The sequence below is a fragment of the Phacochoerus africanus genome, chromosome 8 (assembly GCF_016906955.1).
Source record: "Phacochoerus africanus isolate WHEZ1 chromosome 8, ROS_Pafr_v1, whole genome shotgun sequence".
Classification (NCBI taxonomy): domain Eukaryota; kingdom Metazoa; phylum Chordata; class Mammalia; order Artiodactyla; family Suidae; genus Phacochoerus; species Phacochoerus africanus.
In genome coordinates, this window is record NC_062551.1 from 75,235,987 (window position 1) to 75,258,689 (window position 22,703).

Genomic DNA, 22,703 nt, shown 5'->3' on the forward strand with positions numbered 1-22,703 from the left:
GGCCCGCTCGGCCTCGGCGGCAGCGGCGGCGGCGCACGAAGGTAGGAGCCCGGCAGCGCGCGCAACCGCGGGCCAGGGGCTCGGGCGCGCGTGGCGCGCTGCGGTGGGAGGAGGCCGCGGGGCCGAGATTGCGGCGCGCGCGGAGGGCGGGAAAGCGGGCGCGCGCCAGGGGGCGGGATGAAGCCGCCGGCCGGGGCCTTGGGGGCGCTCTGGGCGCACGCGCCGCGCCCCCGGCGCTGCCCGGCCCGGCAGCCTGGAGAGCGCGCCCGGGGCCTCTGCGGACATCCTGCCAGCGGTCCTGCAGAGATTCCCGCGGGCTGGGGTGGGCGGGACGAGGCAGAGGCCTGTCCGGGCGCTGCGGCCTGCAGACAAGCAGAGAAGCGTCTCTCTGTCCAGCGGTCCCCTCACTCGCCAGGCAGCGCTCCCGTGGGAGGACTTTCCCAACTGTCACCGCCACCAGCCGATCCCTTTCTGCAGCTTCCTGAGGGCCAGGCACCGGCCCTGCCTTCCTCGCTTGGGATATGGTTTCTAAGCAACAAACGGAGTCGAAAGTAGCTCCATTTTACCCATAAGGAAACTGAGGCCCAGAATGGTCAATTGAGTTACCCAAGATGACACAGCCTGTGCAGGAATTTGGGCCCTCCTCGAGTTACTCAGAGTGGGGCTTGAAGTCCACCAGTCTCGTTCCCCCGCCTCCCCCTTTAGTCTCGATGGTTGTTTTTTTTTTTTTTTTTTTGCTTTTTGCTTTTTAGAGCTGCATCCACGGCATATGGAGGTTCCCAGGCTAGGAGTGGAATCAGAGCTGTAGCTGCCAGCCTACACCACAGCCACAGCAACATCAGATCCGACCTACACCACAGCTCACAGCAACACTGGATTCTTAACCCACTGAGCAAGGCCAGGTGTCGAACCTGCACCCTCATGGTTCCTAGTCGGATTCGTTTCTGCTGTGCCAGGACAGGAACTCCTGGGGTTGGCATTTTGAACAGGCTCTCTTACCTTCTGATTTTATGCAAACCCAAGAGGACAACAGCTCTGAGCACTGCTGGTCAAGGGACGTCTGAGTCATTCCCTGTATGACTCCTTGGTGGCCCGTCTCCCCAGCTCCCTCTGGGACCTAGACTTGGGGGGAGGCCATGAAGGTACCATCTATCTGTTTTCATCTGAGATTTTCTGTTTTCCTTGGTTAAGCTCACGGCAGGTGCTCAATAAACTAATCCTGTGGCAGGATCAGACCAGAGGCTAAGGCCAAGCCAAGCGAGGCCAGGCTTGCAGTCAGGAAAGATCTGAGGAGTAAGAACTCCTAGAGCTTGGGGTTTCTTTGACATAGCCCCTCCTCTCCCGTCTTTCTCTCAAGCCCTGGAAATGGGGGTCAGCCCTTGGAGACTAGATACCCCTTCCACCCAGGGGTCCTGTGTTGGGTACATTGCCCAGTGTTTACTCTGAATTCCTTCCCAGTCTGTAGGTTACACCAACCATGGCCAAGCCTTGCCCTGTGTGACCCCCACCAAACCCAGAGGAATTTTTTTCCTTTGTATTTTTTTCATTTAGTTTCCTGTATTATTACTTACCTCCTAGCATCCCTTCATTCACTCAACAGCTGTTCATGGCGCTTTGAGCCTTAGGCCCTGTAGCGACATCAGTAAACAAGGCTGACTCGGTCCCTGCCCTTGGAGCAGGCAGACAACATACATGTAGGAGCAAACAGTGAATGGCTCCTGGCAGAAACCGCTTTGGCTGGGAGGTCAGGGTTCACACTCTCAGAAGGTGACATTTTGGGCCAAGGTCTGGTTGACAAGGAGTCAGCCATGAAAAGAAAGGGGAAGAGCATTCCAGGCAGAGAAGGTGGCAAAGACCTTGAGGTGGCAGCATGGTGGGTGTGTTTGAGAATCAGCGGAGTGGAATGAGCTGGGGGAGGGGGGTGGAGATGGGGGGAGAGGGGGACCAGGGCCAGATGAGTCACGCCTTGTTTGTGGTGGTAGGATTTGAGGGGTTTGGTGTTTTTTCTTTTTTGGTTTTTTGCTTTGTAGGGCTGCACCCGTGGCATATGGAGGTTCCCAGGCTAGGGAACCTCCTAATCAGAGCTGCAGCTGCTTGCCTATGCCACAGCCACAGCTATGCAGAATCTGAGCTGCATCTGCAACCTACACCACAGCTCATGGCAAAGCCAGATCCTTAACAGACTGAGCAAGGCCTGGGATCGAAGCTGCGTCCTCATGGATACTAGTTAGATTCGTTTCCGCTGAGCCACGATGGGAACTCCATTGCTTGTTACTATTTAAAACTTCGGAACCAGGCATACCTGGGTCTCACCTGTGGCTTCAGCGCTTCACAGCTGGGTGTCCTTGAGCAAATCATTTAACTTCACCCAGCCTTAGTGTTGTCATCTGTAAAGTGGGTAGAAGAGCACCAGCATCACGGGGCTGTCAATAAGGTTAAAACAGATAGGATGCAGATGCAGAGTTTGGGGCACAGGCCTGGCTCATGGTTGGTTCAGTATTTTTATTACAATTTCTAGTCAGTAGCCAGAGAATAAATAATAATGATGTTTGGGTTAAGAGCAGCTGGTATGTGTGAACTCATGAGTTGGCTTTGAGGGACTTTTTGGCTCCTGCAACTGGCAGGTCTGCAGGTTGGCAGAGGGCTAAGTAAGAGTGCAGAGGGGAGTTCCTCCTGTGACACAGTGGGTTAAGGATGCGGCGGCGTCTCTGTGGCAGCAAGGGTTGGACTCCTGGCCTGGCCCAGTGCGTTGAGGATCTGGTGTGGCCGAAGCTGTGGTTCAGATTCAATCCCTGGCAGGGAGCTCCATTTGCAGAGGGGGCAGCCAAAGAAAAAAAAAAGAGTGGGGAGGAAATGAGGGTTTCTCCTCTGTATCTGTTCGCCTGACAATGTTTAAGGGTCTGTTGTGTACTAAGCCAGGTTCTAGATTGCATACTGGGAGGAGTCTATGTCGTGACAGTGATAGCCATGATAACACTAATAATAGCCAACACGTATGCACTGTTTAACAGCATGTAGTAATTAAGGTAATTCTAGCTGCTGTGATAATGAACCCCTGAAATCTCAGCGGCTTAACACAACAGAAACTTATGTCTCGAAAAGTCTGGGGGGTGGCTTTCTGCATGGTGACTCATGGAGTCAGACCCCTCCCAGCCTGTGGCTCTGGCCTCCCCTAGGAACTCAGCATTATGTCTTTTTCTTTCTTTTTTTTTTTTAGGGCCACACTCGCAGCATATGGAAGTTCCCAGGCTAGGGGTTGAATCAGAGCTACAGTTGCCGGTCTACACCACAGCCACAGCAAGTGGGATCTGAGCCATGTCTGTGACCTACACCACAGCTCCTGGCAACGCTACGTCCCTGACCCACTGATAGAGGCCAGGGATCGAACCTCATCCTCATGGACATTAGTCACATTCATTTCTGCTGCGCCACAACGGGAACTCCCCTCAGCATTATTTCCTTCCAGCTGGTGGATGGGGAAAGAGAAAAGTCCTCCTGGGAGGTCTTTATGGGCCAGGTCTTAAGTGGCATACATTCTCTCTTAATTTCACATGGCCATATCTGACTGCAAAGGTATCTGGAAATGACTGCTGGCCATCTTCCCAAGAAGACCAGAAAGGTTTTTGTTTTTGTTCTGGCACACCCACAGCATGCGGAAGCATCTGAGCCAGGGATCAAACGCTCGCCACAGCAGTGACAACACTGGATCCTTAACCCACTGAGCCATCGGGGAACTCCTTGGGAATGTTTTTTGATAAACGCAGCAGTTTCGGTCACACTATGTACAGGCACATAGCTAAGCATGGATCATCTTATTTAATCTTCATGATAGAAGCAGGCACTGTTATTATCCCATTTTATAGATAAGGAAACTGAGGCTCAGAGAGGCAAAGTCATTGGCTCAGGATCACATGGCTGATGGGGAGGCACAGCTGGTTTGCCGCAGAAGCTATAACATCCAGACTTTTCCTATAATGAAGTCAGTTACTGGGAGTTCCTCTCATGGCAAAGCGGAAACAAATCTGACTAGGAACCATGAGGTTGCAGGTTCGATCCCTGGCCTCGCTCAGTGGGTTAAGGCTCCAGCATTGCCACAACCTGTGGTGTAGGTCGAAGATGCAGCTTGGATCTGGCGTTGCTGTGGCTCTGGCCTAGGCCAGCAGCTGTAGCTCTGATCTGACCCTTAGCCTGGGAACCTCCCTATGCCGCACGTGTGGCCCTAAAAAGCAAAAAAAAAAAAAAAAATTTAGTTATTCTTGTTTTTTTGTTTTTTGTTTTTGTTTTTTGGCTGCACCACAGCATACAGAAGTTTCCAGGCCAGGGATCAAACCTGCGCCACTGCAGTGCTCTGACCCACTGCATTGACAATGCCAGGTCCCTACCTGGCCATGCCACCAGGGAACTCCTCAATTGTTGTTTTGAGAATTAGGTGGAAGCTGCAGGCATTAGAGAAAAGCACATACACACAGGGTTTAGATTTGGTTGCTTGGGCTCAGTAGAACCTGTAAGTCTCTAGGGGGAGAACTTTGCAGGCAAAACCAAGGGTTGGAATCAGCTGGTACAAAAGCCGGCATCCCGCTCCCTCCCCCCATCCCTTAGGGCACTGGCGAGGGAAGCACAGATTAATTCAGTTCAGTTCACTGAGCACATCTGGGCTCCCCTCTCTGCCAAGCTGGGCAATCAGGGGTGGAGAGCCCCGCCTAGGGGCATTGGTGGCCTCCCCCCTGCTCCGGTTTCAGAGGGCAGCCTTTAGAGGGGAATTCTGAAAGCTGTCTGGAGGTGGGAAAAGGGAGTCCCAGGATTTTGTAGTGACAGCTCCCTGCCTCGGCTGAGTTTAGTGTTGCTTAAATCTGGCCTTGGTCGCTATGGCAACTCAGTGGCACTTCTTTTTTAGCCTGGTGTGCCCCGTTTCCTGCTTTTCCATTTCCAGAGCAGATTCCTGGTTAGGGGTGAGGGCTTCCAGGCTCAGCTTGGACTGATGATGTGCACTTATGCAGCACCAGTTGCATTCCTGGGTCTGACCTAGACAGGGGTAGGGCCTTGAAGTGCAAATGCCGTGCCCTTGCCCTTGAGGCTGCCTGGCCTAAGTGGAAGGAGCTTAGGGCTAATATCTCTCCTGCAGCTGTGTGCTGCTTTGAATAGGTAAGAGCCCAGCCTCTCTGGGTCCCGGTTTTCTCATCTTGAAATGGGTCGAGGAGAGGATTTAATCAGATAACACCATGTACCTCCTATGGGACTTACACTGAGAGCAGAGGGCACCCTGAGGCAGTGGGCCAAGAGGTAGCAGGAGCCCAGACACCTGCTGCTAATGACAACAGGAACAGCAGCTGCCGGTTACTAACTGCTCACCACCAGCCGGCTGTGATTCAAACCCCTTACACCTTTCAACCCATTTTTTTTGCTTTTGCTTTTGCTTTTTAGGGCCGCACCTGCAGCATATTGAGTTTCCCAGGCTAGGGGTCAAATCACAGCTGTAGCTGTCGGTCTACTCCACAGCCATAGCAATGCGGAATCCCAGCCGTGTCTGCGAACTACATCACAGCTCACGGCCACACCAGATCCTTAACCCACTGACGGAGGCCAGGGATCGAACCCGCAACTTCATGGTTACTAGTTGGATTCATTTCCGCTTCACCACAACGGAACTCCCCCATTTAATCTTAACAGTGACTCTGGGTGGTAGGTGCTACCAGCCCCATTTTAGAGATGAGGAAACTGAGGCTCAGAGGTAACCTGTCCAAGGTCACACTGCCAACAGTGGCAGAGCTGGGGCTCCGCTGCAACCCCGGATCCGACCCTGATTCTAGAGCTGACGGCCTCACCACCACATCACACAGCCTCCTTGCCTTAGGGAGGGACTGACGGGAGGCAGTGGGGGAGCCCTGAGTCCCAGGGCCCTGGGGTCCAGGGACTGTACCTTTTGGATTTTCAGATCCGACCGCATGCTCACTCTGAGCTCAATGCCCAGTCACAAGTTCTCTGTGCCCCCAGATGACTCCACGAGATGGGTGCCAATAATTGCATCTTACACTGAGGCTTGGAGAGTCAAAGGCGGTTTCCCTGAGGGGCACAGCCGGAGCAGAGGGGAAGGGGGATTCAGTTCCTGACCTGATGTGGGCAATTCCACAGCCTGTGTTCCTTGCCCTGCACCTGCTGTGGGAAAACGTTATCCCAGCAGCCTGTAAAGACATTCTTAGCAAACCATGTGATCCTTGTTCTGGGTCAGTAAGGAGGGTCTCTGAAGACTGGCCTTTTCTGCCTTCTGCCTCCAAGATGTCGACCCCACCCCCTGGGCTTGGAGGACTCTAGGACCCAGCAGCTGGAGAGGGTGGGAGTCCCCGTTGGGGTGGGGGGTCCTCACCTCCAGGTCCCTCCCTTCTCCCTCTCCACCCCTCCCCCTCCTCTTCTCCATCCTCTCCCTCCTCTTTCCTCTCAATGTCCTCTCCTCCCCCTCTTCCTCCTTCCTCTTCTCCCGGTTCCCCTCTGCCCGGCTTCTCTCCCCTCCCCCTCCCTAGCCCCGCCCACCTCCGTGGTCACGTGGTCGCGCCGCCGGATTTAAGCCTAATCTGCCCAGTGCTCAGCGCAGCAGTCTGGTTGTGGGGTGGGTGGGCTGTGCTGGTCTCCAGGGCCCTGGGGAAGGGCGGGGAGAGGGGTGCCCACAGTATCCCCCTCCCCATGAGCTTGGGGCTAGAGGGGTCGTTGGAGGCCCAGCTGGCACTGGAGGAAGTTATCCAGGTGGGTCCTGGGGGCTGTGCCCACTGAGTCCAGGGCAGGGGAGTGCTGGCCTAGCAGGACTGGGTGAGGGGTGGGTGCATTTTAGAAGCCCAAGGGTGGAAGAGGTGTGGTGGGGGTGGGGTGCGCAGGAGCCCCCAGCTTGCAGCTCCCAGCCACACTGGGTAGAGCGAGCCCAGGGTTCAACTCCATGGCTCCTTTATCCAGTGCCCCTTGAGAGGAGGGTCCTTACCTCCAGATTTTAGGGTTGGGGTGACCTCTGCTGGCACAGTGGGGTCCTCACCCATCTTGGGTTGGAGGTGTATTGGAGCCCCCAACATTCGGCCAACCTGTGGAGTTTGTGAGTGGGTCATGGGCTTTGGTTTGCCTCCTGCCGGGGGTGGGGGCACACTGAGTGTCTTCCCTGGGGGTTTTGGCAATTCTAACTCCCAGACTAACATCCCTTTGGAATCTCCCAAGGATCTCCTGGGCACCCACATCTTGGGCAGCAGGGCTTTCTCTGCCATGCCCACCAGGGAGCCCAGGGCCCCAGGTCTCTGGCAGACCCTCCCTCTTTTCCCTCCTCAGACACTGGAGAGCAGCATCCTGGGACTGGGCCAGGAGAAGGGCCTGAACGTGCAGGACCCGGCCCAGGACTCTCAGCCCACCTGCCTGCCTGCCCGCATCAGGGAGATTGTCACCCGCAACTTCTCCCAGCCTGAGCACCCAGGTACCATTCCCTTTCGCCCTCCCCCTCCCCAGACACTGCCTGCATCTCACCTCTTCTCCCATCCCCCTCCTCAAGTCATAATGACGCTAATGATTGCAGCTGCCATTTTTTTTTTTTTGCCTTTTCTTGAGCTGCTCCCGCAGCATATGGAGGTTCCCAGGCTAGGGGTCCAATCGGAGCTGTAGCCACCGGCCTACACCAGAGCCACAGCAACGCAGGATCCGAGCCGTGTCTGCAACCTACACCACAGCTCATGGCAACGCCGGATCCTTAACCCAGTGAGCAAGGGCAGGGATTGAACCTGCAACCTCATGGTTCCTAGTCAGATTCGTTAACCACTGCGCCACGACCGGAACTCCGCAGCTGCCATTCTTGAATAATCACTGGGAGACAGGCACCAGCCTGTGATGGAGGGTCCCATTTTACAAATGAGAAAATGGAAGGCTCAGAGGTATCCAGATTTGTTCCTCCTGTGATACTGCTAGAAGGCAGGGCTGAGCATCCTCTACTTGCTTGCAGACCACCTGCTGCAAAGACTTAAACCTCAAACACCACATTCTTTCCCAGGGAAGGTGTGCACTGGGTGAACCTGAGATTATAGGAGGAGGGCAGTTCAATTTAGCTCAAGGCTTTGCAGAAGTCTGAGGGGCAGAGTTCTTGGCTTGGGTCAGTGGTAATGAACCCCACTAGTATCCATGAGGACATGGGTTCGATTCCTGGCCTCTCTCAGTGGGTTTAAGGATCCAGCGTTGCCGTGAGCTGTGGTGTAGGTCATAGACACAGCTCGGATCCCACGTGGCTGTGGCAGGCAGCTGTAGCTCCGATTCAACCCCTAGCCTGGGAATTTGCATATACTGTGGTATGGCCCTAAAATGCAAAAAAAACCAAAAAACCCATCCAAGGGGTGGTAGTGTTCATTCCCCACCCAGGCAGGAAGTTGATGGGCTCCTGCCCCTCCTGGAGGGTGGCACCCTGACATGTGGTTTGAGGGTCTGGGAAGGACCCCCTCAGCTGCAGCTCCTCCAGGGGGCCTGGTCCATTTTTCTGCCTCCAGGATGGGTAGGGCATCTATAAGAGGAAGGTGGTCCCTCTGGACACAGGTGGAAGCCAATCACGTGCCTGCTGTCCCCCTCCAGCCCCGCTGCCAGCCACCGAGATGACATCGATGCTGTCGCTGCAGGAGGAGAACCAGCTGCTGCAGCAGGAGCTGTCCCGCGTGGAGGACCTGCTGGCCCAGAGCCGAGCAGAGCGCGATGAGCTGGCCATCAAGTACAGCGCGGTCAGCGAGAGGGTGGGTGCTGCCCGAGCTGAGAGCTGGGCTGGGGCTCCCCTGCCGCATGGGCAGGAGATAGCCAGGGCATGGGGCAAAATGTGGGCCCTGGAGTCAGGCTGCCTCCATTGAAACTGTGGCTCCGCCAACTTGAATAGCCTTGAGCAAACCATGCCGCGCTGTGAGCTTGCTTTCTGTAGTAGAGATGGTACTGCGGCCTGGAGCTCTGAGGAATTAGTGAGATGATGGGATAAAGTGCCTGGCACCGGGGGTATTTCATTGCTGTGTGTCTCAGGCCTGATTGGGGTGTGGGGGCACAGAGAACAAACGCCCCCTTAGTTCCATTGTGGCTCAGTGGGTTAAGAACCCAGCTAGTATCCATGAGGATGCAGGTTTGATTTCTGGCCTCGCTCGGTGGGTTAAAGATCTGGTGTTGCTGCAAGCTGCTGCGTGGGTCACAGAGGCAGCTTGGATCAGGTGTTGCTGTGGCTGTGGTGAGGGCCGGCAGCTGCACTCTGTTTTGACCCCTAGCCTGGGAACTTCTATATGCCGCAGGTGTGGCTGTGGAAAAAAAAAAAAAAACAAAAGACAAACAGAAAAACCAGAGGAGATTGCAGAGGCTGGGGAGAGGGAAAGCATGGTACTTGGGGTCACCCAGCCCAGGGCTCGGCATTGCGGTTTTGTTTCCCGGATTTGGGAAGAGACAACTGGGCTGGGGGTTCAGGGGTCAGCTGGCCCCAGGAGAGCTGGCAGGACTCAGATGTGACCCCTGATGGTACAAATGGAAGATTGAAGCCCAGAGAGTGAAGCTGTCCTAGGATCCCCTGTGTGGTTGTGGGGTGTGCCCATGTCCTGGCATTCGCCGGCCTGGACAAGCTCCTGACTTGTTGAGACTTGTAGAGGAGCAGAGCAGGGGGCCCCCCACAGTGTCCCCTAGCACTGGGGGCAGCACAGAGCTAGTTTTCCCAGGGTTCGTTGGTGGTGTGGAGGGCAGGCTGGGCCGATCCACATTGTGGGTGGTGGGCCCTGAGCCAACCCCCTCCCAGTTTAGGCTGGTCATCTTTTGGCCCCTGGCACAGTGTCAGGCCCCCAGGGGCCGCCTCTTACATGCCAACTTCTGGCTGATGATGAAGCTGGCACTGCCCCCCAGGGTGGCAGAGAAAGGGAAGAAGAGGTGGATATAGTGCATCGCTTTTCTGTTAGGGCACAGCAACTGGGACTGGGGTCAGGGGAGCTGCGTTAGTCTAGAAGCTTTCCCCGTGCGGCTGGGGAGGCCCCGAATAGCCCGTGGAGGAAGCCTGGCCTGTGATTGTCTGCTGTCTGAGAGGGAGTGCGCCCTACCACCTGCCCCCGGCCCCGGGAGGGCTTGGATGAGATTGATCTTGAGGCCTTTCCTGGGCGTAGGTTCCCAGAGAACATCAGAGCTTGGAGATCATCTCATTGGAGATGATGGGGAAACATGCCCAGAGAGGGTGTAGGACAGGGCCAAGGTCAGTGGGAGCTGAGATGAGACTCCAGGTCAGGGCTTTGTGGTCCTGAGGCCCTGTCCTGCTGCCCACTTGTCCCTGGGCTGCAGGTGGCAGGGTCGACCCTTGTGGCCGTAATAGCTGCATGTGGGCTGGGTGGGTTGGGGGCAGTCGCTGTGATTGTTCTGACTCTTTGAACCCCACAGCATCCCTGGGAGAGGGGAGTGGAGGTGAGGTGAGGATCTGGTCCGGTTGACTGCATGTAGGGTAACTGAGGCAGCAGCCACCTCCCAGGTTGGAGGAAGAGCCCCCCTTTCTTCCTGTCTCTGGATGAGGCAGCTGGGATGGGAAGGAGGGAGTCGGCCTCACAGGCTGGGCCCCCTGGCCTCCCCCAGTGTCCATGGCAACCTGGATGGAGTGAATCAAATGGCGGGGACTGGGGCAGCGGTTGCTAGGGGAGACAGTAAACTTCTTTCATCCCTGGCTTGGTGGCAGCCTCCTTCCCTTTTGAATTACAAGTAAAATTGAAAGGCTGTTCTATGAGGGGCAAAGTTTGTGGAAAGGGGTGAGGTGTGGCCAGGAGTGGCCTGGGTCCGAAGGCACGCACTGGGGAAGCAGTGGCACACACGGTGACTGCAGGAACCCCTCTAAGTCCAAGATACAGGCAGCATCTGGTTCACGCGGATGTGCAAAACACAATGCAAGCCGCAATCAGACCACTGCCCACAAACCCAAGCCCACCCCGCAGATACACTCAGATTCATGGACCGGGCCCAGCAGAAGGTGCAGCAGACACTGTACAGTCCTACCCATGTGTGCAGTCAGAGCTGCGCGACAGCGACACTGCACACAAAGTAATATTCTCACGTCTGGACACATGCAGCCAAAAGTACAGGAGCACAGATGCATGCAAACCCCAGCCGCTCCCCAGACCCGCCCACTTACAGCTGTGCACACAGACATAAGAACATGTGGACTTGTAAGAACACACGAACACACACACAGACCCATCACCTGCATCACAATGTAACCTTGAACCACAGATGCCACCTCGCCCAGGTCCCCGTGCAGGCCCGGACACAGAGACACACAGGTCACACACCAACACAAATGACAAATCACCCCCCCACCCCTACACCCCCGCTCAAGAAGGCACCGCATGGGTGCACAATACGCACCCGGCATCTCAGTACCACTGCCACCATGCACAGATGTAGATGCTCTGTCACTGACTTAGGTGGACTTCACGCAGATAACTAGCTACGGTGCCCTCAAGGCAGAGACCCTCTGCATATTGCCTTTTCTTGCACCCTCAGACCGGGTGCCCCCCCAGACATGAACTGAAGCCCCCAAGCAGCCTCCGTGGGCACAGTCACCCTGTCCCAGTGCTGTCCCTGAGGGTGGGGGGTTGGAGGAAGTGGAGATGTGGTTGTTTTCAGCTTGGTGGCTCACTTGTCCCAGCCCTCTTGCTTGACACAGGCTCGGAGGGCTGATCTGGCCTGGAACCGTTATTAGCGTGGGTGAGAGTAGCTGTCCTTGCCCTTGGCTTCCCTGGGACCTGACTGGCCGGGGGTGTGGATGCCATGCCTGGGCTCTCGTCTTGTTGGTTGTTCCCTGGCACTCCTGTTCGTCCCTCACATCCTCAGCTGCCTTCTCTCTCCTCCCTCCTCCAATAGCTGGAGGTGGCTGGGGGGCCCTCTGGGACCAGCAGGTGCCTAAGGGAGTTAGGGGTTTCGTCGCTAGTTAGGGCCCGCCGGGCATCCTGCCTCTGCCAGGGTCTGATGATGAAGGGGCTGCAAGTGGCCTGGGGGTAGAGGAAGGGGGCAGACGGCAGAGGCTCCCCATGAGGTGAGGGAGAGGTGGGGGTCTGAGGCCAGGCTGAGAGGGCCTTAATAAGCCGCCTCTTACCAATCTGAGTGCTGTATATGCAGAGAGTAGGGGCAGGGCAAGGAGTTCACCTCTACAACCCTGGGGATGTTTGAGACGCCCATGTGCGTTATGTGTGTACCTGTCTCTAAGCTCAGTTCCGCATGTGTATTGATGCTTCTGAATGTACTCACGTGTGCTTATGCTATTAATTCATTAACATGCTACTGCTACTGTTCTAAGATACAACAGGGAACAAAAATCCAGGCTTTCCTGAGCTTACTTAGGGTGGGGGTGGGGAGACAGTGGCATGGATCTAATCATTATCCACCCTAGTGGGTTGGATGTTTTGGAGGAGAGGCTCACAGGGAACCCAGGTCCTGTAAAGCGCATCTTTGTGTTTTGCATGCACAAGTTTGTGGGTCTACCTGCATGTGTCCGTGCACGCCCAGTCTGTGTGTCCATGCATGGCTGCATCAGCCCATGCACAGGTGCATTGCATCCTGGGCTTGCCCATATGTGCCTGCAAGGCATTGTGGGTCAGGGCCCAGCCTGGCACCCCCTGCAGAGGCCTGTGCCTACCTTCCCCGGAGGCCCAGGACTCTCATGCAGGGCCCTTCCCTGCAGCTGGAGCAGGCTGTGCGGCTGGAGCCTGGGGAGCTGGAAACACAGGAGCCCAGGGGGCTGGCCCGGCAGAGCGTGGAGCTGAGGAGGCAGCTGCAGGAGGAGCAGGCCTCCTACCGGCGCAAGCTGCAGGCCTACCAGGAGGGCCAGCAGCGGCAGGCCCAGCTTGTGCAGCGGCTGCAAGCCAAGGTCAGGGCCGCCCACTCCCGCTCCTACCCACCCTTGTGCTCACTTCGCCCTGCCCCCACACGCTGGGGGTAACCAGTCACTCTCCGCCCATCCCCCAGATTCTCCAGTACAAGAAGAAGTGCTCTGAAATGGAACAGCAGCTGCTGGAAAGATCCACAGAGCTGGAGCAGCAGCGGCTGAGGGTGGGTGCCAGGGTGGGGCAGGGCAGACCCTTCCCTCCATGCTCCCAGCCTGATGCCCCACTTCTCCCACCCAGGACACAGAGCACAGCCAAGGCCTGGAGAGCGCTCTCATCCGCCTGGAGGAGGAACAGCAGAGGTGGGGCGCAGCAGCAAGGGGGCGTGGCTGGCAGGGTGGGCCTCTGTCCTCTCCTGCCAGGCACCCACCGGTCCCTTTCCCCCTCACCCAGAAGCGCCAGCCTGGTCCAGGTAAACACTATGCTCCGAGAGCAGCTGGACCAGGCGAACTCGGCCAACCAGGCTCTGAGCGAGGACATCCGCAAGGTGACCAGCGACTGGACTCGCAGCCGTGAGGAGCTGGAGCAGCGGGAGGCAGCGTGGAGGCGTGAGGGAGAGGTGGGCCCAGGGGTTGGAGTGGGGTTGCCAGTGGGGCCCCACGGGTCCAGCCTGACCTGAGGGGAAGGGCCTTTGTAGAGTGGTGGGGATGCAGAGGTCATCAGGAGAGGGGGCGGGAGGGCCCTGCTGGCCAGATGAGCCCTTTAGAAGAGGTACATAGTTGTCATGATAATAGCTGGCTTTGGAGTCCCTGTAGTGGTTCTGCAGTAATGAACCCGACTAGTATCCATGAGGATGCAGGTTCGATCCCTGGCCTTGCTCAGTGGGTTAGGGATCTGGTGTTGCTCTGAGCTATGGTGTAGGCCAAAGACACAGCTGGGATCCTGTGTTGCTGTGGCTGTGGTGTAGGCTGGCAGCTGTAGCTCTGATTTGACCCCTAGCCTGGGAACTTCCACATGCCTTGGGTGCAGCCCTAAAAAGCAAAAAATAATAACAGCTGGCTTTGCTTAGCACATGCTACGTGTTAGGCGTGTGTTTTCTCGTCTTTTCCTCATGATAACCATGCCTGATAGGTACCATCCTCCTCCTCCTCCTAAAGAGAGGTTAAGTTAGCCTGTCTGGTCACGCAGCTGGCAGCTAAGACACAATCCTAGGTCCCTGGCACTTCTGCCCTTCCTGGCTGCTGCTTGCATCTGGTGGAGGCTTTGGAATCCACCTCCCTGTGCCAGCGGGAGGCTTGGGGGGTGGTGAGTGGACAGCTCGGAGCCAGCTCACAGGAGGATCTGCTCCCCAGGCCACAGTGCCTCAGATGCTCAGAGCTGGAGGAGGAAGCGGGCCAGTCCTCACTCCAGCTCCTCACTCAGCCCCTCTACTCTCCAGTCTTTCAATGCCTACTTCAGCCACGAGCACAGCCGTCTGCTCGTCCTCTGGAGGCAGGTTGTGGGGGTCCGACGGCTGGTCAGCGAGGCGAAGATGTCCACCGAGAGGTAAGGCCTGGCTGTCAGAGGGGGTGGCCTGGGGAGACGTGGCAGCAGCTGGGAGACAACCCCCCTTTTCAAGTTGAATTCAATTCAACTCCATTGAACTTGGGGCCAGGGCAACATACCTATTGTGTGCCAGGCCCTACGGAGGTGCAGAGGCAGCTAGTAATAACTACTCTCGGAGTTCCTGTCGTGGTGCAGCGGAAACAAATACGACAAGGAAGCATGAGGATGCGGGCTCGATCCCTGGCCCCGCTCAGTGGGTTAAGGATCCAGCGTTGCTGAGAGCTGTGTTGTAGGTCAACGACGTGGCTTGGATCCCGAGTTGCTGTGGCTCTGGCGTAGGCCAGTGGCAACAGCTCCGATTGGACCCCTAGCCTGGGAACCTCCATATGCTGCAGGTGCAGCCCTAAAAAGACAAAAATAAATAATAATAACTCTCACCAAGATCTTGGCAGTTGCTTAGTATTTACCAAATTGACCATTTATGACTAAATGACCAAAACTAAAGACATTTACTATTTTTTTGGCCACACCTACAACAGGTGGACGTTTCCTGGCCAGGGACTGAACCCGTGCCATAGCAGCGACCCCAGTCACTGCAGTGACAATGCCGGATCCTTAACCTCCTACACCACAAGGGAATGCCTAGTATTTATTAAATTGACTGTTTACTAGTCATTACTAATAAAACATAGAGGTTTACTAGGTGTTTAAGCTAGGCTCTCCGTACATTTTATTTCATCTCATCCACGGCATCCTTGTGAGGTGGGAATTGTAATAATCCCCATTTTACAGATGAGGACACTGAAAATCAGAGAGGCAGTGACTTTCCCAGGATCACACAGCAGTAAGTAGCCAGGTCAGGATTTGCAGCTCCTGCTTTTTTTTTGTCTTTTGTCCTTTTAGGGCTGCATCCGCAGCGTATGGAGGTTCCCAGGCTAGAGGTACAATCGGAGCTGTAGCCTCCGGCCTACACCAGAGCCACAGCAACTCGGGATTCGAGCTGCGTCTGCAACCTACACCACAGCTCATGGCAATGCCGGATCCTTAACCCACTGTGCGAGGCCAGGGATCAAACCCGAAACCTCATGATTCCTAGTCGGATTCATTTCCGCTGAGCCATGACGGGAACTCTCTGCAGCTCCTGCTTTTAATCTGCTAGAATATTCAGCTTCTGCTACTAAGGACCTTGGAACCTCTCATGATGGAAAAAGGTAGATCCCCCAAATTGTAGACTGAGGAATGGTCAGTGACGTGAAGGTGGAACAAAAAGGATGTCCCAGGTGCTCAGAGGGATGGGAGAGCTGGGGCGGTCAGAAAAAATGCTTCAGAGAAGAAGTGGAATTTGCACTGACCCCACGGGATGGGTAGGGTTTGTTTTCTAATTTATTTTTTATTAGGGTATGGTTGATTTACAGTGGGTTTTTTGTTTGTTTTTGTCTTTTCTAGGGCTGCACCTGAAGCATATGGAGGTTCCCAGGCTAGGGGTCCAATTGGAGCTGTAGCTACCAGCCTACACCACAGCCACAGCAACACGGGATCCGAGCCGAGTCTTCGACCTACACCACAGCTCTCGGCAACGCTGGATCCTTAACCCACTGAGCGGGGCCAGGGATCGAACCTGCAACCTCATCGTTCCTGGTCGGCTTCCTTAACCATCTGCGCCACGATGGGAACTCCTGATTTATAGTGTTGACTCAATCCCTGCTGTATAGCACAGTGACCCAATCACACATATATATATATTCTTTTTGTGGTATTATCTTCCATCATGGTCTGTCTCAAGAGACTGGATATGGTTCCCTGTGCTGTACAGTAGGACCTCATTGCTCATCCATTCTCAGTGAAGAGTTTGCATATACTACCTCCAAACTCCCCATCTATCCCACTTCTTCCCTGTCCCCCTTGGCAACCACAGCCTGTTCTCCATGTTTGTGAGTCTGTTTCTGTTCTGTAGATGGGCTCATCTGTGCCACATTTAAGATTTCATGTATAAGTGATATCATATGGCATTTGTCTTTCTCTTTCTAACTTCACTTAATGTGAAAATCTCCAGGGAGTTCCCTTCATGGCTCAGTGGTTAATGAACCCAACTAAGAACCATGAGGATATGGGTTTGATTGCTGGCCTCGTTCAGTGGGTTAAGGATCCGGTGTTGCTGTGAGCTGTGGTGTAGGTCGAAGACATGGCTCAGTTCCCATGTTGTTGTGGCTCTTATGTAAGCCAGAAGATGTAGCTCTGATTCGACCCCTAGACTGGCGACTTCCACATGCCACAGGTACAGCCCTTTAAAAAAAAAAAAAGAAGGAGTTCCCGTCGTGGTGCAATGGTTAACAAATCTGACTAGGAACCATGAGGTTGCGGGTTCCATCCCCGGCCTTGCTCAGTAGGTTAAGGATCCGGTGTTGCCATGAGCTGTGGTGTAGGTTGCAGACGAGGCTCGGATCCCATGTTGCTGTGGCTCTGGCGTAGGCCGATGGCTACAGCTCCGATTTCGACCCCTAGCCTGGGAACCTCCATGTGCCTCGGGAGCGGCCCAAGAAATAGCAAAACGACAAAAAAAAAAAAAAAAAAAAAAAAAAAACTCCAGTTGCATCCATGTTGCTGCAAATGGCATTATTTCATTCTTTTTAATGGCCGAGTAGTATTCCATTGTGTATATGTTCCACATCTTCTTAATCCATTCATCTGTCGATGAACATTTAATTCAGTCTGTTTCCACATCTTGGCCATTGTGAATAGTGCTGCAATATTTAGTTTTCCGAGGAACCTCCATACTGTTCCCCATTGCGGATGTACCAATTTACATTCTTATCAACAGTGCAGACGAGGCGACCTCCAGTGTCCTGTTTTGTTTTGACAAGACCTCCACATAAGGTCTGCCATCTAGGAGGCTCCCTTTCTGTGCATTGGCAGCCCTTAACATTCAATGTCAAGGTCCAGACATTCATCAGAGGTTGCAAAATCATGATTGTCTCATTCTGTCACTTCTTCCTCATGTATTAACTGGAATTCTTCTATAATAAGGCACTTCCTCTTCTTACCATTAGATATCCCGTGGTACAGTTCATTCAAGAAAGGGGGAGGAGTTAACCTATTTATTATATTTAAAATGCTTTATTTTTAATTAGCAAATAAAATTTTTAACATTTTGCTTTTGAATAACTCACTTATTCATAAGCTTCAAATTCCAAAATTGTGTACTGTGGAAATTCTCCCTCCCACCTCTGGCCCAGACACTCCAGCTCATTTGATACAAGCAACTACAGCGAATGACAAACATCCCCCCTTCCCTGCCGCGTCCAGGCCTGCGGGGCAACAGGAGATCCTGAAAGAGGGACAGCGAGGTATAACAAAACACACAAGACTCTCATTACTTTTTTTTGGTCTTTTTGCCTTTTCTAGGGCCGCACCCACGGCTTATGGAGGTTCCCAGGCTAGGGGTCAAATCGGAGCTGTAGCTGATGGCCTACGCCAGAGCCACAGCAACGCAGGATCCAAGCTGCATCTGCAGCTTACACCACAGCTCACAGCAATGCCAGATCCTTAACCCACTGAGCTAGGTCAGGGATCGAACCCACAACCTCATGATTCCTAGTCGGATTCATTAACCACTGAGCCACGACAGGAACTCCAAGATTCTTACAATTAGAAAGCAGGACCAGGAGGCACTCTGTTCCGAAGAACAAAGGCACCTAGGCTTTAGCCCACGTGACTTTTATTAAGGAAGGTGACTGATGTAGGTTAGCGAGCAGGAACAGGCATAAGTAATGATAAAGCTACCTCTTAGTGAATAAGACAGGAAACCACTAGCCAGGCATTTACTGGTGCGTACCTCCAGGGCGTAGTGTAGCAGCTTATAGAATAGTGTGGTTAATGCATAGCTGCCTTATCTTGTCTTTGAAGGAGACCCTCTACTTGAGTCGCCTTCTGCAGAGTTCAGCAGTTCAGTGGTCTCCAGCAACTCCCCTCGCTTTTTTTTTTTTTTTTTTTAACTAGGCTGTACCTGTGGCATATGGAAGTTCCTGGGCTAGGGGTCAAATCAGCTGCCAGCCTCCTCTACAGCCACAGCAACGCAGGATTGAAGCTGCATCTGTGACCTACGCTGGAGCTCACGGCAATGCTGGATCCTTAACCCACTGAGCAAGGCCAAGGATCAAACCTGTGTCCTCGCAGACACTCTGTCGGGTTCTAAACCTACTACGCCACGATGGGAACTCCTCCCCTTGCCTTTTTTTTTTTTTTGTCTTTTTGTTGTTGTTGTTGTTGCTATTTCTTGGGCCGCTCCCGCAGCATATGGAGGTTCCCAGGCTAGGGGTTGAATCAGAGCTGTAGCCCCCGGCCTACGTCAGAGCCACAGCAACGCGGGATCCGAGCCGCGTCTGCAACCTACACCACAGCTCACAGCAACGCCGGATCGTTAACCCACTGAGCAAGGGCAGGGACTGAACCCGCAACCTCATGGTTCCTAGTTGGATTCGTTAACCACTGCGCCACGACGGGAACTCCTCCCCTTGGTTTTTTTAACATACTCTTGGTAGAACTTCATCTTCACAGTCTTTTTTTGGCAGCACCCAAGGCATGTAGAAGTTCCTGGGCCAGGGATCGAACTCAAGCCACAGCAGCAACAACGCCAAATCCGTAACCGCTAGGCTACCAGGGAGCTCTTTTTAGTTCTTGAAGATGCTTTCTTCACTGAGTAGCCATAACTGGGAGGTGGCCCCATGTTGGACTCTGAAGAGCCGCCTCGTTTGTTTTCCTCAGCTCCAGAGCATTCCATCAAATGCATGTGTCGTGACTTATTAATAGCAGTTCCCTTTTGACAGACATAGAGTATTTCTTTTTCTTTCTTCCTTTCTTTTTTCTTTTCTTTCTTTTTGTCTCTTTAGGGCCGCACCTGTGGCATATGGAAGTTCCAAGGCTAGGGGTCCAACTGGAGCTGTAGCCTCCAGCCTACACCAGAGCCAGAGCAACACGAGACCCGAGCCACATCTGCGACCTACACCACAGCTCACAGCAATGCCAGATCCTCCACCCACTGAGCGAGGCCAGGGATCGAACCCATGTCCTCATGGATGCTAGTCGGGTTTGTTAACTGCTGAGCCACGAAGGGAACTCTGTGATATTTGTTACAGAGTTACATGTATTTCTTACATGAGCAGTGCTGCAGTGGATCTGCTTATATGCAGGTCATTTCCCCTGTGTTGGGGCACATCTGGAGGATAAAGTCTAAACAGTGGCGTTGGTGGCTCGTAGAGCCTGTCCCTTTATAATTTTCCGAGCTCTTCCTTATTGCCCTCTGTGTGGTTACACTCACCTTCCCGCCAGCAGAGGAAGGGAGAGCCTCACCTGCCCTGTGCATTATGTGACTTTTCCCTCCAGTCTTAGAGCGGCAAATAGCATCCCACTGTCGTTTTAATGTACACTTGGGGGCCTGCCCCCACCCCAACCCCATCCTGCGTTCTCTCCACCAGGGACCTGCTGCAGCTGGGAGGGGAGCTGGCCCGGACCTCACGAGCCATCCAGGAGGCGGGCCTGGGGCTGAGCGCGGGCCTGAGGCTGGCTGAGAGTCGGGTGGAGGCAGCCCAGGAGAAGCAGGCCTTGCTGCAGGCCCAGCTGGAGGAGCAGCTTCGGGACAGAGTGCTCCAGGAGAAGGACCTGGCCCAGCTGCAGGTGCAGAGCAACCTGGACAAGGCCGACCTCAGTGCCCGGTGGGTGCCTGGTAGGCACCATGTGTGGCAGGGCTCCCCGCAGAGTGTGTGCTTGGAGATGTGGGGAGGAGGGGGTATCTGTTTCCTGGTGATGGGCCCTTCCCCTGCGGGAGCTCAGAAAACGGGCAGATGAAGGTTCACGCCCTGCTCCTGAGACCTGGCCAAGTCCTAGAGTGTTTTCCCATGAAATAAAGTGGGTGGTCACCTCATTCTTTCTCTCTCTCTCTCTCTTTTTTTTTTTTTTGTCTTTTTAGGGCTGCACCCACAGCATCTGGAAGTTCCCAGGCTAGGAGTGGAGTCAGAGCTGCAGCTGCCGGCCTACGCCACAGGCACAGTATCGCCAGATCTGTGACCTACACCACAGCTCACGGCAACGCTGCATCCTTAACCCACTGAGCAGGGCCTGGGATCAAACCCACATCCTCATGGATACTAGCTGGGTTCCTTATGGCTGAGCCACAGTGGGAACTCCCTCAGTCTCATCTAGAGATGAGAGGTCTGAGGCCCAGAAAGGAGAGTGACTTGCTCCAAGTCACCCAGCAAGGGAGGTGAATCTTAGGGTCACTGCCTCAGGTTTGGAAAGCATGAAGGACACAGAGCAGGTGGATTTGAGAAGCTGGGTGGGTCTCCCGTTCACCTGTGTTGCTCCCCCACCTCCAGAGTGACAGAGCTGGCCCTGACAGTGGAACGCCTTCAGAACCAGAATCTGGAGAAGGATCGGCTCAACAAGGCCCTCACCGAGAAGCTTGAAGCCCTGGTGAGAGGCAGGGTGGGACAGGGGCACTGATCAGATCCATGGATACAGGTTGAGGGCTGGACTGCTCGGGCCACCCCTGAGCATTCCACTGAGACTCATAAATTGAGCACCTAGTGTGTGCCAGCCCTAGTGGTGACACTCTCACCTCCTTTATCCCATTTCATCCTCTCGGCACTTCTGTAGCATGATCCCCACTATATGTGTGAGGAACCTGAGGCTCTTGGGAAAATGCTTGTGCAGAGTCGCAAAGCCAGTAAGCTGGGGAGTCAGGACTTGAATTCACGCCTCTGCTGTCCTAGCTCAGGGCTTTCTTTTGGAACTCAGCTGCTTCCCCACCAGAGGGACGCCCCTCAAGGATGCTGTTTGGGCAGGTCATCCTTCTGTGTGGGGCCCAGCCTGGGTTTTATGTACAGCTGTCCTCCAAGAGGCTGTGTGAGCTGAGGCAGGACACTGCACTTCTCTGGACCTAGTCTGTTCAGTGAGGTACTGGGGCTGCTGTGGGGTCCACCAGGCTGCTGGCCTCTGGGCACGGCCTTCTGCGCCACCCGATTGGTGGTGGTCTAGGGAGGGAGGCAAAGGCGGGGTTTTCGACTAGGGCAGAGACACTAACCACTCTTTCTTTTGTCTCCCCATCACCACTCCAGGAATCCCTGCAGCTCCAGGAGCAGGCGGCCCTGGAGACAGAGGATGGAGAGGGGCTGCAACAGACCCTGAGGGACCTGGCACAGGTTTGAGATGGAGCCAGTCAAGGCCACAGGGGTGGGAGCCCTGGGCACGGGGAGGCCAGACAGTGCTGGACCACCACGCCCCCTGGTGGCCTTGAGCTGAATTGCACGTGGTTGGGGAGCCTGGAGACCCAGGCTGATACCCCTGCTAGCTCAGCCGAAACTCTGCCCCCTGGGGGAGCCCCGGGGTTTGAGAGGAGAGGCGCCGCGTGTTCCCCGCCTCTCCGTGAGAACCGCCGAATCACGTCTTCCCAATAAATGGGAGACCTGGTGGCTGGGGCCTGTGAGCTAGGGGAGGTGGGAACAACTAGACTTCGGGATAAAGCTGGACGTGGTGGCCCCACTCCCTCCTGGGCTTCTCTGCCCAACTAACCCTGCGGCTCCCTTCCTCTTCCTGCCTCCCTATCCCATCCGCAGGCCGTCCTCTCGGACATGGAGAGCGGTGTCCAGTTAAGTGGCTCTGAGCGTACAGCGGACACATCGGATGGCAGCCTGCGGGGGCTCTCGGGGGCCCGAACCCCATCCCCACTGAGGCGCTCCTCGCCGGGCCGCGGCCGCTCCCCACGCCGAGGCCCGTCCCCTGCCTGCTCCGACTCCTCCACGCTAGCCCTGATCCACTCTGCTCTGCACAAGCGCCAGCTGCAGGTCCAGGTAGGAAGGGGCCAGAGCGTCCTGGGGCGGAGCTAGAGTCCAGGGGAAGGGACTTGGGCAACCTGGGGGCGGGGCAAAGGCCTTAGGGGAGGAGTCTGAGATTCGGGAGTAGAGCCAGAATCCTGAGAAAGGGCTATTGAGTCAGGACCCGTGGAGGTGACTGAGAGCTGTGTGTTGGAATCCGAGTCTTGTAGGGGGGGGACTTGAGCAGCTGAGGGTGGAGCCTGGGATGGGGTTAGAAAGGGAAACGAGGTTCCTCTCACCCACAGGGCCAGACCCTGGGGAAAGGCCTGGGAGGAGGGGTCTGCCTAGGATGAGAAGAGTTTGGGAACTAGGGGCCTTCAAAACCAGGATGTAGGAGTTTCTGTTGTGGCACAGCAGAAATGAATACAGCTAGGATCCATGAGGATGCGGGTTTGATCCCTGGCCTCACTCAGTGGGTCAGGGATCTGGTGTTGCCCTGAGCTTTGATGTAGGTCATAGACCTAGCTTGGATCCCACATTG

At 55.0% G+C, this 22,703-nt stretch overlaps 1 protein-coding gene across 5 annotated transcripts in view; it reads left to right on the forward strand.

Annotated features, from left to right (window-relative positions):
• Positions 1–22,703, forward strand: part of CROCC (ciliary rootlet coiled-coil, rootletin) — a 54,605-nt gene continuing 31,902 nt past the window's right edge. The window contains exons 1-12 of one of the 5 annotated variants that reach the window (XM_047792078.1): positions 1–41; positions 7,300–7,441; positions 8,578–8,732; positions 12,671–12,856; positions 12,955–13,038; positions 13,113–13,174; positions 13,266–13,431; positions 14,251–14,357; positions 19,829–20,065; positions 20,726–20,822; positions 21,467–21,550; positions 21,965–22,198. In XM_047792078.1, the coding sequence (XP_047648034.1) occupies positions 8,598–8,732; positions 12,671–12,856; positions 12,955–13,038; positions 13,113–13,174; positions 13,266–13,431; positions 14,251–14,357; positions 19,829–20,065; positions 20,726–20,822; positions 21,467–21,550; positions 21,965–22,198 (1,392 nt within the window). In that variant the 5' untranslated portion in view covers positions 1–41; positions 7,300–7,441; positions 8,578–8,597. Of the gene's footprint in view, positions 42–6,606; positions 6,736–7,299; positions 7,442–8,577; positions 8,733–12,670; positions 12,857–12,954; positions 13,039–13,112; positions 13,175–13,265; positions 13,432–14,250; positions 14,358–19,828; positions 20,066–20,725; positions 20,823–21,466; positions 21,551–21,964; positions 22,199–22,703 lie in introns of those variants that run through there. The other 4 variants (XM_047792080.1, XM_047792076.1, XM_047792077.1 and 1 more) reach the window with 4 other exon arrangements.